The sequence below is a fragment of the Seriola dumerili genome, unplaced genomic scaffold, assembly GCF_002260705.1.
Source record: "Seriola dumerili isolate Sdu_G_001 unplaced genomic scaffold, Sdu_1.0 BDQW01000449.1, whole genome shotgun sequence".
NCBI classification, from domain to species: Eukaryota; Metazoa; Chordata; class Actinopteri; order Carangiformes; family Carangidae; genus Seriola; species Seriola dumerili.
The window spans coordinates 7,064,576-7,084,119 of NW_019174704.1; the positions used below are offsets into that span (position 1 = coordinate 7,064,576).

General features: G+C 38.0%; 3 protein-coding genes across 5 annotated transcripts; 1 reads left to right on the plus strand and 2 right to left on the minus strand.

Annotated features, from left to right (window-relative positions):
• Nucleotides 1-849: 849 nt before the first annotated feature.
• On the plus strand, nt 850-6,652 carry LOC111234320 (protein NLRC3-like). Of its 2 annotated transcripts, none has more exons than XM_022762333.1 (7): nt 850-885; nt 2,191-2,450; nt 3,213-3,314; nt 3,509-3,586; nt 3,691-3,799; nt 3,904-4,144; nt 4,240-6,652. In XM_022762333.1, exons 2-7 carry the CDS (start codon nt 2,272-2,274, stop codon nt 5,829-5,831), a joined length of 2,301 nt encoding a protein of 766 aa, XP_022618054.1. In that variant the 5' UTR covers nt 850-885; nt 2,191-2,271; the 3' UTR covers nt 5,832-6,652. The 2 variants fall into 2 exon arrangements, with proteins under 2 accessions (XP_022618054.1, XP_022618053.1); XM_022762332.1 differs by having other exon boundaries at nt 881-935.
• A 60-nt stretch (nt 6,653-6,712) lies between these two features.
• Nucleotides 6,713-8,342, minus strand: LOC111234322 (interleukin-1 receptor accessory protein-like). 2 transcript variants are annotated; one of them, XM_022762335.1, is made up of 5 exons: nt 8,096-8,342; nt 7,978-8,019; nt 7,837-7,899; nt 7,558-7,687; nt 6,713-7,377 (listed from the first exon to the last, which is right to left on the minus strand). In XM_022762335.1, the coding sequence occupies exons 1-5, from the start codon at nt 8,310-8,312 to the stop codon at nt 7,200-7,202; spliced, it is 630 nt and encodes a 209-aa protein (XP_022618056.1). In that variant the 5' UTR covers nt 8,313-8,342; the 3' UTR covers nt 6,713-7,199. The 2 variants fall into 2 exon arrangements, with proteins under 2 accessions (XP_022618056.1, XP_022618057.1); XM_022762336.1 differs by lacking the exon at nt 7,978-8,019.
• A 92-nt stretch (nt 8,343-8,434) lies between these two features.
• LOC111234321 (RING finger protein 121) lies at nt 8,435-18,399 on the minus strand. The gene is made up of 9 exons (XM_022762334.1): nt 18,290-18,399; nt 16,928-16,965; nt 15,756-15,897; nt 15,171-15,325; nt 14,945-15,052; nt 12,505-12,625; nt 12,286-12,419; nt 10,593-10,694; nt 8,435-10,051 (listed from the first exon to the last, which is right to left on the minus strand). Exons 1-9 carry the CDS (start codon nt 18,365-18,367, stop codon nt 9,931-9,933), a joined length of 999 nt encoding a protein of 332 aa, XP_022618055.1. The 5' UTR covers nt 18,368-18,399; the 3' UTR covers nt 8,435-9,930.
• Nucleotides 18,400-19,544: the final 1,145 nt, after the last annotated feature.

The following is a 19,544-nucleotide window of genomic DNA, read 5'->3' on the forward strand; positions in this document are numbered from 1 at the left end:
TAATGCTGAAAAGACCAAGTACAAAGAAAGTATAAATAATGTTAAAGAGGAACTCTGCCTACAGGTGTTGAGGAGTGTGCATATGTGAAAAAAAGTTGTATACAGAAAGCCATTTGTGGCATCAGACATGTCGCCTGCCTCAAATGATGTCACTTGAGTCAACATCATCTGTACTGAAAACTACAAGTTTGTAAATATTGTTGGTAATATTACCAACAATAAAAAGGTGCCAGGTTTTGAAAAGGAAGAAGGCGGCGTGGGATATAAAATATCTCTGGTTCTGCTTCATAGATTTTAATTTATGTTTTTATTGACATGATTTTCAAACTGAAGCAAACTAAAACACTCAGAAAATTATGTGAGAAAACAGGCTGCACATCTGGAACCACACATCAGGCCTAATTAGTGAACAAATAACTTGAACACCTGACAATAAAAAATAATCTTATGATTATGAAAATAATCATTAGTTGCTGTGCTACTTCCACTACATTTCAGAAGTCATTATATGTTCTCCACTAGATTTATTTGTCAACTAGTCACTGGCAGACACTGGCAAGATTTTACATACAAAAATATGAACAGCTCATAAAATATGATGCCTTGCTATAGATTTCCCTCTAGACTATAGCTACAAAATTAAAATGTTATATATGCGTTAAGATAACAGAACGTAGCATACCCTGTGGTATTCCTACATTTATTCAAATAAAAGACCGGAGTACTTGTTAATCCCCTTCCTCAAGAAAAGCTGCCTCATCTTTGCATGTTTTTCACACTTGAGGGCAGTAGGTGGCAGAATCTGCTTTGTGACGTTTCGCTACTCATGTATTTTACAAGGAAGAAGAAGAAACTTCTCTTCCTGAGTCGGAAAGAGAAACTGAGGTAGGTTGTATGCTAATGGCAGGAATTAAAAGTGGCAATAACGTGTTTATGTAAGTACCAATGCGTTAAATTTACATTTATGACCATTTTGCGTAAAACTCAATTGCCTTGTTCCCGGTTTGAGGCTTCCCAGAGCGCCTGGTGTTTATTGGTTTATTCCAAAGCTCAAAGTTATAAGCTAACCTCGACATTTAGCGTTGAATTATTAATCCTTTTGACGTTATTTGGCAGGTGGAGAGGCTGGTGTTGTTGAGACATACTGACAGAGTCTGTCGTTGTCATGTGGAGAAGTCAGTGCGGAAGAGTGAAGTTGAAATATCTCCCAAAAAATGTTAAAACTAGCTCATGTAACATGCTAGCTAAAGCTGCTACCATTGTTTCAGTCTGAAATATGATATAAATATGCAGCTTCTGCTTATTACAGTGGTTTCAGAGGGGGCTTAAACCACTGTGGACTGAAGGTGGATTAAAGGATTTGATCAAAATTACAGCTCCCGTTCCCAAACTTAAAATAGTTCACGTGTTACAGTTCCTGTGTCAACATCTTGTAATTGACATGGCTCAACTTTCACAACGAATCAACGGCAACGGAGTTTAAATGTGCAAAACATTAAACACTAACTACCATCCTCTTCATTTTGAGCTCAAAATCTCATACAGCAGCATGGACAACAAAAACAACTCTCACATTATAAAAATGATCATGCATCAAGTTTATAACAGCATTACAAGACTGTAACTGTTCGTGTAGCAAACAAACATGAATAACAACAAGAAAATGTGCTAAGTAAAACTTAACTATACGTTTGTAAAAGACAAACTGATGATTATATTTGTGCTTTATTGCATTAGTTTATCTTCCTGTTCTCAATCTACCATAATGTCTCTGACAGTGAACTTTTGTAAGTTCAGCAATGAAAAGTGCAGAAAGATCACACTATAATGATCAAAAGTCTAAAACGGTAATTCACAACATACGCTAACAGAAAGTGAGTACATTACAACAGTTTAGGGCATTGTTGTTACATTGCTGTATGTTGTTACGTTTGCTAACACATGCTCAGATGATTTACTGTTCCTTATATCTAGTGCAAAGCATTTGAATTTGCTAAGCATTTGATTTATTTGTTTGCATTTTGTATGTAAGCACAGGATTTTGTATTTAAAAGTTAAGTTTTGTAGACCGAAACTCTGAAAACTGAGCCCAAGCAATCATAACATACTGTAATAGCGATTTTTTTTAACACCCCAATAGAGAGGTTGAAAGCTGATATGCTATTTTCTTCCATATTTGTTCTTCTGCAGGTACAGAGGGGTTGCTGTCCAGAAAAAAGTGATCACTGTTTGTGTTTGTCATGTTAGTCATTGGCTGACCCTCTCTGTGACATGATGGATGACACTGAAATGGTGGCAGTGGCCTCGCTGACAGGTAGTTCTTCCCTTGGGGAAGCAGTGTCTGGTAGAGGACAACAGAGTGTTTCAAATGAAGATGACGAGCTCTACTATATCCCTGAGAGAAGACCATCTCTGGACCTTGGACCGAGTGCGATGGATACCAGCCAGTGGTACTGAGAAATATTTCACATACTATCCCTAAGGGTCCTCTCTACCATTGTTGGATTGTAATTCTGGGTAGCATTTTAATGGCATTTTGTTAAAAATGTAGCTTAATTAGAAAGTTAGTTAGTTAGTCTTCTCAAGGATACAGACACTGTAGTCTATGTCTATGGCAAACACCACAAGGTTATCATTTCTTGTCTACAGAGGGTACAGTACAAAGTGCAACAAATATCACTTACAACTTATATCAGCTGTCTCTACTGGTGGACTGAAAGAAGAACTAGACTTCTACTGCTTCATGAGTTATTTTTTCATGTCGAATTTCCATGTACTCTCAATAAAATATATGGGTAGTCAGGTGTTATATACCTGGATTTAATGTGATGAATGCATCACAAAAATACCCATACCCTTACAATTCTACTTTTTTAATACCAGTTATTTTTTTACATTGGTTTTTGGAAAATTAAGCAAGCACAAAGATAAAACAAGAAAACCAAAGCAAGTAATTCAACGAGAAAAGGAAAAATAAAATAAGTCATAATACAAAATGGGGTTAAATCCATGCTTGTCCATCAACCTTCAAAAGTTTTTGTAGTCCCTAATTCAAATACCCTAGACTTGACGGCCTTGATGCTGCTTGTGAAAGACATCGAAGCTTAAAATGGACTGATTATCTGACATGTGCTATGGAAGCCAGTGATTGCTTGTTATGTGGCCACTAAGCAATTAACAAACTGTCATTTTTCTGTCTTTTTTTATTTCAGGCCGAATGTGGGCCAGGCCTCGAACCTAGCTCTGAGCTACATGTCACTGACAAGCTCAGAAAGCTCAGTCGAAATGGATGACCAAGATGGATGCTCCACGAGGTACAAACAAAAAACAGTATTCAGCAAAGCTTAAATCTGTATATAACTTTGTGCATTCATCACATTAAATCCAGTAAGCAGCTGTGCGTAACAATGCAACTTGCTGTTACTCTTATTGTTTCCAAGGAGAACTGTAATATTACCTTGTAGTTACACTAAAGCCAATCTGAGTCCTCTTGTCTTCCTGATTTAAGGGTCCAGCTGGAAAGAACAGATTCATACTCTAGCTGTTACTCCTTTGACAGTGATGACTGTGAAAAGAGAATCCCCAAGTAAGAAATACACCCATGACGAGACACTAACATGTTTGTGTCTGTGACTACATACTAGATCGACACTAAAATATGTTTAAATCTCTACACTGTGGCCTCACCAGGTTTAAAAGCAAAGATGAGCCTGTCTCAGAGCTTCCTCATACACCTGAGTTAGTCCAACCCACGAATGAGATTAGGCATCCTTCATTGACGGTGGCATTCACTTTCAAGGTCAGTTTGTGTTCCTCTATTGTATCAGTTTGAAAGAAATTACATACAAAACATCCCTCAGTTGACAACAACAGCATTGAATTTCATCCTTCTTTTGGAATCAGGCTATCTGTAACACTATTGCGAGGCTGTCAGAAGTAGATGTGAGAAGATTCAAGACAATGCTGTGGAAGAATTACCCACAGTCATTCAACACTCCTCCCCAAAGCATGGACACAGTGGACCTTGTGGACCGGTTGCTCGAGTGTTACAGCCTTGAAGTATCATTGCAGATCACCAAAGCCGTTCTTGAGGAGATAGGGCACAAGAGGACGGTTAGATATATCCAGACTCAGTGCATCAGAAGTAAGTACACCCCTGTATGTTGTATTACTATTAATTCAATCTTAATGAAAGGGAGATGGATGATATATTTATATATACACTTTTTCTTTTTTCAGATGAAGTGCGTCACGACTTAAGTGAGACTTTGAAGAGGAAGTATGGTGAAGTATGTGAGGACTTGGCCATGCAGCAAGAGAAGAGGCAATTTGATGATGTCTTTACTAATGTCCTCATAACCTCAACATGTGACAATGGCCCGAATATTGAACATGAGGTCATGAACATAGAAAAACTGGACAGCAACCGGGAAGCAGGGAAATGTCTTTCTCCCAAGGATATTTTTAGCGCTGAAAGACTGGAGCACTCCAACATAAGGTTAATATTGCTCACTGGAGTGGCAGGGTCAGGGAAGTCGATGGTGATCAGAAGGTTAGTCCTCGATTGGATTGAAGAGCAGTCCCAGCAGCACACGTCCTTTTTGTTTCCTTTACCATTCAGAGAACTCAAACAGTTTGAGGGTTCCAAGGTCTCCCTGTTGCAAATAATACAAACACTCTACCCAGAGACAAAAAAACTGAAGGATGAGGATTATAGATCGGAAGACTGCCCGATGATGTTTGTCTTTGATGGTCTTGATGAGTACAATGGAAAGCTTGACTTTGAAAACACTGAGCTTATCTGTGACCACACAGAGCTGACCACCCTGAACGTCATTGTGGTCAACCTCCTCAGAGGGAGGCTGCTCCACCGTGGCCAATTTCTGGTCACTACTCGGGCGCAAATAAAGCGTTGCATTCCTTGGGATACGCACTATAATGAGATAGAGGTACGTGGATTCTGTCACCCTGAAAAGGAAGAGTACTTCAGGAAGAGATTTAAGGACCCAGATCAAGCAGCCCGAGTTATCGCCTATATCAACTCTTCCAAAACCCTCTGCATCATGTGCCATCTTCCCTTGTTCTGCTCACTGGTTGCTGATGAGTACCATCAAATATTTAAGGAACAGAGGACACGGGCAGAGCTGCCCAGGAGCATCACTTACATGTACACAAAGCTGGTGCTAATGCTCATACGGCAGCATCGCATATTTAGAGCTCCAGATCGTAGCCTGGATGAAGAAAGAGACTTCCTTATGAACCTTGGAAAGCTGGCGTTCAACATGTTGGAAAAAGGCCAGTTCAAGATTACCAAGTCCGACTGGAAAGACACTGGAATCTGCGACGAGGAAGCAGTCATTAACAGTGGACTGTGCACACAATACGTCACAAAGCCATACGTCTTGTTTCATGAGAAAGTCTTTAGTTTTATCCACCCCACCATGCAGGAGTACCTGGCTGCCCTTTATGTGTTTCTCTCCTTCACAAACCAGGGGAAGAACATTTTTGAGCAGCAACTGAAAGACAGGTTCAAAGGGATGTTCAAGGGACACAAAGCCATGGAGCTGTACAAGAGCGCTGTGGACAAAAGCCTGCTCTGTGAGGACGGCAAACTGGATATTTTCCTGCGTTTCCTATTTGGAATGTTACTTCCGACCAACCAGGAACTCCTCCAGCCATTCTGCACCTCTTCTGTGAAGTGGCCAACAATAATCGAAGATGCTGCTGCCCTCATCAGGAAGAGGACCAGAGAAAATCAGCATCCTGGCAGGAATGACAACTTGCAGCGTTGCTTGGAGGAGCTGGGTGTGTTAACAGTATCCTCAATTTGACTCGAACACTGGGCAAAATCATTTCACTACAAAGTGTGTCAAGGCTTCCACTGAGTTCCAGTCGGTGGGGGGGGATGCGTAACACATGCCTGTCCTGATGGAGAAACATGTTTCTCCACTATTCATCCAAACTAATGATTTTTTTTCACTAATGGAGCTTTAAAGTATTTAAGAGCTAAACATAATCTCTTCTATAGTTCCACAGTTACATTAATGTAACAAATATGTGGAAACAGAGTCTTTTAAAGAAATGGAGATGGTGTGATATAATGTGTTATTATGGATTTACAGAGTTATAAAGAGGCCTTATATTTTCCCTGTTCTTATAGAATGCATATACAATCAAAGATGTTTGATATACATTATTGATTATTGCTAGTGTTGCCAGCCAGTCTACAGTTGTGCTAGATATGACTTAATTTTAAAAATCCTTCAAATAGCTTTTAATTGCACTATTAACATAATATCAGAGGAATATGACTATTGTCTGAGACCCAAGTACAACTGGTAAATTATTTTGGGTACATTTGTGAAAACTGAATTATTTTGCACTTTTCAGTGATCAGTTACTATTACTACTACTATTATTTGTTGGTTGCTTGTTATTTTGGCAGTAATCAAATCAAGTAGCTGCAGTTACTGAATTGTTTATCCTACACAGCTAAAAAAGCATCTGTACTCCAATTCCTGTTCTTAACATCCCTGCCATATTGTAATATAGGTTATAAATGTACTGACAGTGATACCCGTAGGAAAAAAAGTTACCTGTTGGAAATAAATGATACAATTGACAATAAATGTTTGGGGAAACAACCACAGGCTTTCATCAGCACTGCACACTTTGTGAATTAATTGACTGATTCAACTTTGTCTCATTAAGGAGTGTATTTTCAAATGCTTCAACAGTACACAGATTTAAGATGGCTCATCGCCAGCACACACAGACACTGGAATGATACACAAGCATAGCAAATAAACTGATACAATATTCTATCTATATTCTGAAGTTAAAATACAGTACTTTTGTGTAGTAGAGTCATCTAAATTACACTGATTTAGACAGTTTACCACAATTCTATCAAGGATGCATTCAGTTCCACGTAAAATGTTGTCTGGATGTCATTTCCTTGGATAAAGAAGGGGATCCTGAAAATGCTACATCAGATTTTTACATTGTAACACCACTGGTCTCACTCTCAAGTTTTGCACATTTCCCCATCCAACTCTTCTTTGTCATAATTATTGCACCTGACAGTGTAAAAAATAATAGTAAATTCACAGATAATGTTGATTCTTACCAATATGAATCATTTTTGCAAGATAAAACATGGCTCAGAGAAATCCACCACTTCTTCACAGCAGTCACATTCAGTGTTTTCTTTTTTCCCCCACATTCAAACCTCTTGGTGCTGTTAGTGTGATGTGCTTTTGGACCATTCCAAAAGCGCTTATCACAACACAGGTGAAGGTGGATTTGAGGTCCTCTGGTGTGACATTCTTCAACAGCAAACTCCTCTGCAGGATTTCACCCTCCGCCAAAGTTGATCTAAAATAAACAAACATTCTTTACAGCCTAGTTGCAGGCCTGCTACAATAAGCTAACTAGCTCTGAAGCAAAGAATACACTGCTGCTTGATATCTAATAAATTGTATATGGATTATTAAGTGGCTAACATGCTGCTATGGTAAGCTCCATTAAAATGTTAATATCATTCATAATACTCACTCCTCTGATTCTACTATTCCACCACTGCTGGGTATGTCCTCAGGGAAAGAGCCATTGACAAGCCAGTAGATAAGTGTCACGCCATCTTTGCAATTTGTTAATGCATCACAGTGAAGAACCAGGGGCTCACCTTTAAGGCAGAAGACACCCAGACCACAAACACAACTTCAGTATATGTAAGGAAACCCTTATAAAAATCCCGGAGCTGTCACCCAGGAAGTTGCACATGTCAGAAAACACTTCACAGCAGTTTGTAATATGTTTGGGTACAAATGTTACCTGGATGAACTTTTATTTGAACTTGATATGCCCCAATGATTTCTGGAGATCCATCCTCTGAAACTGAAGAACAAATTTAGGTTAGCTCAGAAACTGAATCACATTAAAATCAAACTTTGTCACCCACATCACATACTGTACCTGGAAATCCGTCTGCTAGCAGCAGACACAGAGACCCCAGCGCTGTCGCAGAGACACATGTTAACAACCAATGCCATAATACAGTCAAAATGAATAGGTTAGCGTTATAAAATATTACCTTTGACGACAGATGACAGCTGCATATTGACTGCTTCAGTGAGAGGTTCTTGCTGTTCACTGCCGTTTTGAAATACTATATATAGACAGAATTCACTTCCCCTTCTTCCACTCAAAACACATAATGCATGGACATAGACAATACAGGGAATTTCCTCACAAGCTGGCCCTCTCTTGTTACTGAGGGTTGTTTGACAAATCATGGTTACATAAATCATACCTCTTAGTCACCTGATTCCAATTATGTCAATATATGTCATCAGTAAACAAGCAGATGGTTTTAAATGTTGGAAACATAAACCTCAAGCATGCACATTTAAATCATCATCATACAAAGAAATCTAAACCATATGACATTTATTAACGGATCTTGATCAAAACATTGACAACAAAACAAAACGGTCATGTTGGGCTTGTTGTACATAGTCCCTTTTGGGACCTCAGATTGAACAGATCACATTAAAATAAGACTGGCACCATCAGCACTCTCACCAAGTTAAAGGATCATCCCGGGATGTTTTCTGTCCTCATCAGGTCAGATTTTGTTTGAACAGTTAATCGCTTTAGTCCAGTCACTAGCTGGTATCTTAGCTTTGTGCTTACTGGGTAGCTCCAATTTCAGAACTGTTTAAGTTCACCCAAATTATAGAAAAACATTATCTCACCTATAGCAATATCTAGCCATGCAGATATATCTGGCCAGGCTTTCTGCTGCCACCCCAATAAAATTTAGTTAGTAATGCCAACAGCATAGAAAAAGATATCTAAATGGTGGCAACAATGCCATCCCCAAAACTCTGAATAATCCACAGTCACAATGTCAACAGTTTCACGGGACTATTTCTTTGTTGGAAAGTAGTTCCGAAGAAAACAGCTGACAGAGTTGAACCTAGATACAGCTACAGCTAAGTGAGAACTTTTTTTTTTTTTTTTTTTTTAATTTAAGTGAACTGACCCTTTAATAAAAACAGTCATTAGTGTGAGCAAAAACAGAAGACTGTTTGGTTGACAGTGACATTCCTCCAATTTAAATCATACAAACTTAATGAAGTGAGATATTGCACAAAGGGTAACAGTCAAAGCAAAGCATGTTTTGCCAAGTTGGTAAGGATGAGTGTCCCTGAAGGCAGTGGGGACATTTTGAAATCCTGCAACAAGAAGTTCCATTTTCAGTACTGTATGAGGAATCCTCTGTTCGTGTATGATTAGCGCTTTTTTCCTCATGATGACAACGCCTCCGCTCCTATGGCGCACGACTCTCAGCACTTAGGAAACTCACCCATGTCACTTCAGCTCAAAATATGGAATTAGTGTCAAGCAGGTCAAACAGCTATTCGAATGATTACATAAGTGACGCATTTGCAAAATAACTCCAGGGGAAGTTTGTGGATACTGGTATGATGTATTTAAGAGGCAGAGGGAGCAATGATTTATGTTGATTTCCATTCAATATTTATTACTCATGTGTGATCAACATGAGGATGAAAAAACTCTAGCATGATCCTTTAAGTATTAACACACATTTAAGACATAAATTAGTGAAACGCACCTTTCTAATGATTTTGAGAACCGCTTTACTAGGTTGTAAGATGCACAAACCAATTATTAGGTGTAACGCTGTGTGAAGCAAATCCTGGGAAATTGAGACATCCAAATTCAAATTACTAATAAAATTCAAATAAACCGTAAATACAGATAATATGTGCCTATAAATATATACAAAAAGTATAGACACTTTTTATTGGTGTTTTAGTTCAATGTTAGGCCCACTCAGTCTTTTGAGCCAGTGCATAACTTTTCCATATGGCGTATATGTCCATATCTGCCAGTCGCGGGTCACTCCAGACCCAGGACGTAGTTGATACCTTGAACAAATCCAATAATAACAGGCTGCCAAGCCACCAAGTACCGAAGCCAATCTAAAAGTTGTCCATACATGACATGCGGCCTCTCCCAGCTAAAGAAAATGGGTTAAGGAAAATAAACTTTCAACAGCATTAATAAATAGATAATAAATGGTGAAAATTTGTGCCAATGTAATGTACAACTGATGGCACATGAATTCCTTTTCAGTTTCTGTGAAAGCATTATTTAATGTGTGGGGTTGCACAGTCATCACAGCTGTCTGAAGTGTGAACACTGAACCACAAAAAGGAACAGGAACTTGTGCTATAAAACCTATAAATGTTTCATTGCTTGTTCCTAACAGCCTGCAATAAGCTGCCTGAGAAATTCACCTACAGTTTACTTTAGAACTTCCTCTGCTACAAGAAAGAAATGAATGTTGATTGTGTGTCTGTGGCTGAAACTGTCCAGGTGAGGTTTAGATCTGAAAGTAGTTTGTCCTCCATGAGGTGTTTGTTTTGCCTGTCTTCTTAAGAGTTTGTGCATGAACATCACATATTATTATATATGATCTTTGCCTTAACACAGCAGCTCAGAAAAAAAAAAAACAACAGGTAAAGCTCATGTGTGAAGTTCCATAATAAGAAGGATACGGGTTACTGAACATCCTCTTCAGATCCACCTTCTCTTTGCAGTACGGGCACATCTGCTTCTTTCCGACGATACACCATCCTCTTATGCAGAACTCATGGAACCTGGACATGGAGTTAAGGCTCGGTACAGGAGAATGTGAGCAACAGTTCAAACCACTACACAGTCCTAAAAATTATTTCTTTGGAAATGGCAGCTTATTACTGAAATATGAAAACGTATCACATTTGTAGACAATGTGCAACAACGTGTTAGATCAATATTAATGGCCTTATTTAACCAAAGGAAAAAATACAAGATGTTTCAATTAATGTGTAAAATAAATATCTATAATAAAATCACACAAGTATAAATCAGACAAAATATATCAAAGTTGAATGATAAAAATAAGCTGTCAAATGTGCAGAGACTCGCATAGAACTGTAATGTACTGCAAGTTCTTTTTGCAAATCTCCCAACATACATTCACCAAGCACTTGATTAGGAACACCTATACACCTGTGTATTCATGCAATTATCCAAAAGGCCAGTCATGCAGCAGCAGTGCAGTCCATAAAATCATGTAGATACAGGTCAGGACCTTCAATTCATTTTCACATCAAACATCAGAATGGGGAAAATATGTGACCTGAGTGACAGACAGGCTGGTTTTAGTGTCTCTGAAACTACTGATCTCCTGGGATTTTCACACACATTCTCTAGAGTTTTTACTCAGAATGGTGTGAAAAATCAAAAACATCCAGTGGGCAGCAGTTCTGTAGATGGCAACGTCTTGTTAATGAGAGAGGTCAGAGGAGAATGGCCAGACTGGTTGGAGCTGACAGAAAGGCTACAGGACCTCTGATAACCAGTCTGTACAACTGCAGTGAGCAGAAAAGCATCTCTGAATGAACATGTCCAACTTTAACTCCATAGACCTCCATTGTATCATGTGCATCTCTTTATGGCCCCATCTTACCATTTTCTAATGGCACCATGAATGTGCAGATGATAAATCTGCAGAAATGATGTGATGCAGTCTTGTCAACATGGAGTAGAGTCTCGGGGATGTTTCCAACAACTGAGGCTGTTTTGAGAGCAAAGGGAGGAACTGCCTAATATAATCGTGGTGTTCCTAATAAAGTGCTTCATGAGTGTATATGTTAATAACTGTGAGATAACCAAATTCAGCCAATAACATTGGCCTGCTGATATTAGTTGTACTCTAACTATTAATCACAACATGCAATTCTCTATTCTTATTTTTAAAAAAGGGATTTCTACCCTGTTTAATTTGACTTATATTCAGCTGTACAAGAGGCAAGTTAGAAAGCACCAAAGAAAATCTGCAAGCGTAATAATAACTTGTAAATGAAAAAAAATATAGATATGAAAAACACCCACACAAAACCACAGTGACACTAGATAAGGTTGCATGTTATTTACAGTGTAGAAGCAGCAGAAGATAATAGTGGGGGAAGTAATGTAAATTCAGATGAACGGACAGTCATAACATTAACAGTCTGTTATAAAGGTCAAGTTAATTCTGTCAATTCCCCCTAGGGCTGTTAAATTAGTGCATGGTACAATTCCAACACAAATACATGACTATACTTTTTACAGAAATGAAATTCTGCATGGTGTGCCTTAACTTCTGTTTCACTGATACAGGTGATAATAGTATGACCATATGTCAATAACTGACAGGCAGGATACACATGGTTGCAGGATAATCTGTATGTGTTCTCAATAATCCCTTCCTCACTGACATCCACAAGAATGGGCTGACCACACACAGCACAGATATTGTCAGAGAGGTGCTTAGTTGGCATGCCAGACGCACTGTAATACTAAAAAGAAAAAAACATTTTAGGTTACAGTCACTACCATCAACGGGGCACATACACATACAGTTTCTGAAATCAGTCCACTTACCCCAACAGTTGAAGCCATGAAGTCTGCACACATTTCTGCAAAGTCTCTTCCTAGCACCCCGTAGTACAGACCATAGAATAGTAGTGAAACACCAAAGTCCATTGCATCCTCTGGCTTTATCCTGGACAGAGAAACCACCAAATGGAAATCATGGCTGTGAGTAATCTTGCTTCAGCTGTGTTCAGCGTCAACTTTTGTTTAGCAAACAGGACAGATATGTCTGTTTTATATATGGTGTTGATGCCATGCTAAAATAAGTGTCCAAAACACCTTAAAAGGTTTGTTTGTTTTAGATATTTGACCCTGCCTACAAAAGCTAAAAATCAGCTTTTCCAGAAAATTAAGAAATTTAAGACAAAGGCTCTGTCTCAAAGGCAAGGACGTGTCAAAAATTAAGTGTTATTTCAAGGTAGGAAGTAGAAAATATGTAGACCATGTCATTCAGGAAGGATACATAGGAAGTTATAAGATACCTTCCTGTTAGCCCTTTTTTTTTTTTAAGTATATATTGGTTCTTTAGGTGGGATGAGCAAGAATGACAACAAGTCCCTGTTGTGAATTTACAATTGAAACATTACACAATTGTAACATTTTCAATTAATTTAGTTTGAAAACAGTCAGAACAGATTGTGTAGTTATAGTGTAGTTAAGTGATGTCTGGAAAGGTGCTAAAATTTGTATCGTTTGGAAGGTTCATCCTGGTGCAGGATTCTTTGTCAATAAATGAACTGACTGCTTAGTATCAACATAATCTGTAAAAACAGCAGGACAAGTTTACTTTCAATAATCGACAGTGCTAAAACAAGAGTAGGTCAAAAGACTGGACCGTGTATGGTCAATATGTGAAATTGAGGATGCAGTTGAAAACTACTGGTGGTAGTGGAATCGCTATTTTCAAAAGGAAAGTAGCTAAAGACTCCTCGAAAAGTCACTAAATGTTGCCTGTGTTGTGATATGCTTATTAGCATATTCATTTGATTCTGTGGAGTGTCAGTCGGCTTCAGCCCTTTATCTGTTTGCTTCTCTCCTACTCTCTGTGCTGACATATAGAGTATTTTAATAAAGCTGAATTCTTAATAAAGCTGATCTCATTTACATGTTTTTCTGTTTCTGTGATCAGACAATGGAACAAGTATGAAATAGTGACTGAAACACAGCTCATTAAGGCTACATGTTAACCAGGAGTTGCCTCCAGGCTGTTCCAAAGCTGCTGCTCTACGCTGCTAAAATCCTAATTTTATAACCCTGACGTCATTTGAGAGAGAGGTGTGCCTCTCACTGACGGGGCAGTGCCGGCGACTTGCTTCTGTGGAAAGTAGATAAGGTTTGTCCAAAAAGTGACTTTGCCTTGTGTCCTCCACAGGACTCATTTTAAAGCTCTAGCAATACACATATTTCTTATCACAGATAGAGTATATCTATATTGGGATATATACTGGTCAAAGCCACGCCTGAAATCAGAGCAGTAACTAACCATTATTTTCCTTATCAATTAATCTGTTTATTATTTACTCATGTATTAGTTGTTTGGTTCTTCTTTTGACTGACCAACAATCCAAAATTGGAAGATATTCACTTTACTATAACAGATAACTGGAAAATCGAGATAATATTCACATTTGAGAAGATGGAACTTCTCTAATGTTCATTAAATTTAAATTTTCTTTAAAAATTAACCCAAATTCATCTATTATCAAACTAGTTTCAGATTAATTTGTTTGACAATTCATTGACTAATTGTTTCAGCTCTGCTTGACCTGAGAATAATATATTAGATACAGACTATCAAGCAGTATAAACTAAAAAAAAAAAATCTAAAATTAATATTATTACTGGAATCAATTAAAAATAGCGTCTCAGTCCAGCTATTGGGAAGAGAAGGAGGGGGTATTTGTCATTTCCTTGTCTAAATGGAAGTATACATGTATATCTTACAGTGACAACATATCTTTAAACTTATCATAAAATGTTTACTTTACTTGTCATGTGACCAGAGTTTACTTTAAATGCATACACCTGAGGTCATGAAGCAGGCAGTGAAAGAGTGTTGTTTGCTATTTCTTTCTGATAAAGTCAGTCAAATTCTTGTGGTCAAAACCACAGAGACATATTAAAAGAAAGAAAAAGGGAAAAAAGGTGGGGGAAAAACAACTTTCAATTTGGGTATTCAGATGAGGGAGGAGTAGTGTCTTGAAAGGCTGTAAAAAAAAAAAAAAAAAAAAAAAAAAGTTTGAAATTGAAATGGAAAATAAAATGTCAAGCTGGAAATGATGGCTACTCTTGACAACAGCAACCTAGAGTTTATTTTCAGTGGTTTAACAGAATACCCACTGAAATTGTTTAACAGATATGGTGCTGAATTGAGGGAATAAAAAGATAAAATGTAAAAAAAGAGGTTAATTTAGCACCAATGAAATGTTGTGGAACTGGGGATACACACCTGAATATTAGGTTAATACCAAAAAGTGTAAACATGACGACACTGTAGCCAACTATTCCTGTGGCATAGCTGATCTTGTAGAGCAGGAGGAACCACTTATACACCGACCTACAGAACCCAAAGAAAGGAGTTTGTCAGAATATGTTAAGGACGGTTCAATCCTCATTAATGGAAAGGCAGATCTCTTAATATACAGGGTATGGTAAAGTGTAAACAATTCTTATACCTTGGTGTGGTGCAGGCCAGTGGCTTGCGAGTGGCACGGTAGGAGATGTACGCTGTGATGACAGAGAAGATAAACCACGTGGTCAAGAACCTCCACCAGTGAAGTTTGGTAGTAAAGTAGAGAGGAACTACCCACATCTGGAACAGAGTCACCAGCTACAAGGCAGGACAGCATACATGTTAGAAGATGCATGTACATCAGGGATAAAAAAAAGTTACCACCGTCAGATATTGTGTGAACATAAAAACAGAGACAACATTTCATTTTTGCGTAGCATGGGACAAGTATGAAAATACCATATTTCTTGTTAACTGAGGAAACAAGTATTGATACAGTCACATGCTGTCACATGGATAGAAAATAAAAGACAATGCAGAGTTATGAGGGGCAACACTGTGTCAGTGCATGTTCTTGAATCTGTTCTTCCCCATCAACGCAAACACACAAACCCCCTAGCTCATACCTAAATTGTTTCTGTATCCAAAACATACAAATTCTGTGAATTATGCGTCTTCAGATGGTGGTATTTCCAAATTTTGCATAGTACATTTCAAACATTTTGCTTGTGTGTCTTTGTTGTCTTACATTGTATGACTTTGGATGTCTCTGTTTCCATTGCACAAGGACTAGCTGAGCAACAACCAGGGTGACTATGAGGATGAGCACCATCTCTGCGTGCATGGCCTCATGGCCTTTGTGTTTAGCATGCATTCTTGCATGCTCCACCCTGTGGAGAAAGAAGAACATACACGACTAAAGTTACGCAGCACAACTTGATGATTCATAACAATACAGGATAGGTGTGTCTCTGTCTGCATTAGACAGCCCTGTACACTGGTGTCTCCCAATGGTAAGGACTAGGAACTGTTTGAAAAGTGAACTTTTAATAACCAGAAATCATGAAATGTTACTGCACCTGGTCAGACTATGTGTTCAATACCCCCAAAAGACTATGTGCCCCCCCCCCCAAAAAAAAAAAACTGGCAAAAGATTTAATGTAGACCAGCTTCTCTGGACAGGGTGCTTGTTACAGTTCACTGCATTTCCTGATTCCTAGTTATTCAGTAAGTAGTGAGTGCAAAAAAGTTTCAATACCTAATCTAAAAGTTTTCAATTGGAATATATGTTCTTTTCATTACCAAAAATCTTGTGTATTAATGAATAAAAATCCTTGAAAGGAAAAGAGAGACAATTATCTATCCCCTAGATACTTTATTTATCCCCTAGGGGAAATGAATGTGTCCATTAGCTCATTGTTGATAATAATAATAATAATAATAATAATAATAATAATAATAATAGTTGATAATAAATAAACAATAATAATTAGATTATAGCCTGTTGTATAGCCTGATGGCAGTGGGAACAAAGGATCAAAACCACAACAGAGGCAAGTGTAATATCTAAATCACAAGAACTGCAATTTTTTTCATAAAGATAAAAAGTGTCCAGCCATACCATAAATGAATCATTGTGGTGTTACAGAGATGTCCCAGCCTACAAATCACTATTCTCAAGATGTAAGGGAACATGCTTGTTTGGTACAAGCCCCAGCAAAAATCACATCATCATCTTTTTGATATTTTTTTCCATTGAAAATTAAATGCAAAAATTACCATTCCAACTGAAATTGTGACTCATGTCGCAATGGTAGTATCTGCCAAAACAATGGCATTTTTTTTTGCATATTGTTCAGCCCTATTGTATAGGTTACAAAAATAAATGCATGATCCATTAAGTGTCGTAAAGACACTTACCTCCACTTCTCCTCTGGTGAAAGCTTGGACACATCAAACTAAAGACAGAAAAAGACAAAATAATGAGTATTACAGTTAATACTGTACAAATTAAGCAGCCATAGAAACTGATAACACAGCTTAGACATTTTCGGGAAATTTACACACTTGGGGGGGGGGGGCACTGTATAAACCTTTTTGAACACAGAAACAACATTTGTCCGTCTGAGCCAGATTCAATGATAATTTGTAGTAAGGTAAGAGCTATGTTAGGAGTTCTAAAACTGCCATATAACAAGACAGTCACAACTGATAGCTAATAACAAAATAATCACACCAAACTACTACATTAAGAATCCACCCTCCCACAGTTAGCATTAAAATTAGCTATTTGTAAGTTTTCTCTGCTGCCAAACGTGGTTTCTTACTGATGACAAGTGAGTGTGAAACACAAAAAGTCTCTCCACACTTAGTTAAAAATATTCTGTCTCACTCATCGTCATCTAGGAGTGCTTGTATGTTCTCTTATGACTTTAAAATCTTAAGACACAGGGGAAAACTGGCTACCAGGGTACAGTAAGTCCCCAACTTACAGATTTCCATTCAAACCACATAAACTTGATCATCAGTGAACCAAACATAAGGATATACTGTGTATTCTTTCAGCCTATTGTTATGCCAGACATGCAGCTATTCTGCCTTTGCTGCACATTCACAAACTATAACTCACATGATAGACTGTAATAACTTCAAATGGTTCATTTTGTAGCGTCTTACACTTTGAGCTCTGACATCAGTTTGACCTTAAAGTTTGGTGTGGCCATAAGATTGAAATCCCACCGGAAGTGGTTTGGTGGCCTCCCCTGTTAAACACTGATTAACCACTTGGCCCTTCAGAAAAGGCAATAACCTTTGACCCGATCAGCCACATCAGCTTCATTAGTAGAGTTAAAAGTCGATATATCAGTGATTTATGAACATAACAGTATGTACGGGTTTGGAAGCAGCTCTAATAAATGCTATATTTTGACAAATAACATCTCAGGTTCATTAACCAGATAAAAGCATGACTTGAACGTTAGCCGGCTAGCTAGCTTAGCATTTTCAATAGCTCACAGGGCGTTTCTCGCCTGCCCTATTGATTTTCTTGAACGAAGCACAACCAGTCGTGCTCATTGTACAATGCACTTATGCACCTAACCCGGCACAATACCTTTGCTTGGTAACAGATGGCTGTGTAACAGAGGCTAGCTTCTTACGTTATGCTAAACCGTGAATAGCAGCTAACACAAGAGTTCCGTGTTGGCAGCTAGCAGACCAGTATAAATTCACCCCCATCTGTTTTATCTGTCATGATGCCTCGGTGTGGCCCATTCCTCTCACCTGGTTCGGTTCATCGTGATGCTCCAGTCCATGATCGTGCTCCACTCCATCAACCTCCACCTCAAACACCCCGGCCATCTTCGGAGTGCTGCTTTACTGTTCCGGGTCCATTAGCATTAGCAACAAGCCTAAGACGGCAACTTCCAGTGTTGTTTGTCTTTTCCCTTCAAAATAAAGGTTTCTTCTTCGTCTGAGATTTTACGACAGTTGGCATCCACGGTATTGCATTACTGTCACCTTCAGTTTTTACTCCCCTTCAGCGTCCATTCATTTTAAACCAATCTTTCCAGTCCAGTCGTCCTGAAAAAGCTAAATAACCATTTCTTCGGTTGAACACTGTCTCCATTTCTAATATACTTTTAAAGTGTCCTTTTTCGTAATTGTGTGATCATTCCTCTCACATTTGCATTTCTTGACTTCACTTACTTTTGTTAAGTGTATTGTTAAGGTTGCTGTGCCCATTTCTAACCCTGCTTGTTTGCCATTTTATTCCTTTCAAAGTAAAGTTCGGGTGTTTAATGTAGGTCAAATAAGTATTGATAAGTTGAATTGAATTCAAGTCAGTTTGCAAGTTAGAATCGGACAGTCTACTAATTAACTTAGACAGCCATTTACAGAGAGTTATTTAAAGCAAATTTGATGCGCCTGTGAGGGGTAAAACTGAAGATTGAATGAAAACATTGACTGACATTGGTGGAAGAATCTTTTATAAAAAAAGAAAAATAACAATGCAACAGTGCATTCAAAATCTAGCATCAAAATAAAGTAAAAAATAGTAAAAGTACAGTGCTGTAATATCATTGTCATGTTGCAGGTGGTAAAGGTGGTAAAGGTGGGGCAAGGTATGTAAGGCTGGGTAGCTTATCACAATACACCATAAATCATTGGTTAATTATTAATAACCTGAATCAGCAAAGTAACTGTCAAAACAATGTACTGGAGTAAAAAGTACAATGTTTCCCACAGAAATGTGATAGAGAAGAAGTATAAATTAGCATGAACCAGAAATACTCAAGCAGAATACAAGTATTTCAAAAATGTACTTGAGTGCAGTTCTTGAGAAAAGTTAATATCAACTACTGGATGGTGAATGTAAAAATCACTCAGACCAAATACTTTTGAAAAATGTAAAAAATGCAAAAATATTGCTAACTGGAAAAAAAACATTGTAGTATTCCCTGAAGTTTTGTGATAGTTGTTTATGAGTATAACTCTTTTGGCCTACATACTTGCTGTACTTATACTTTTCCCCAAC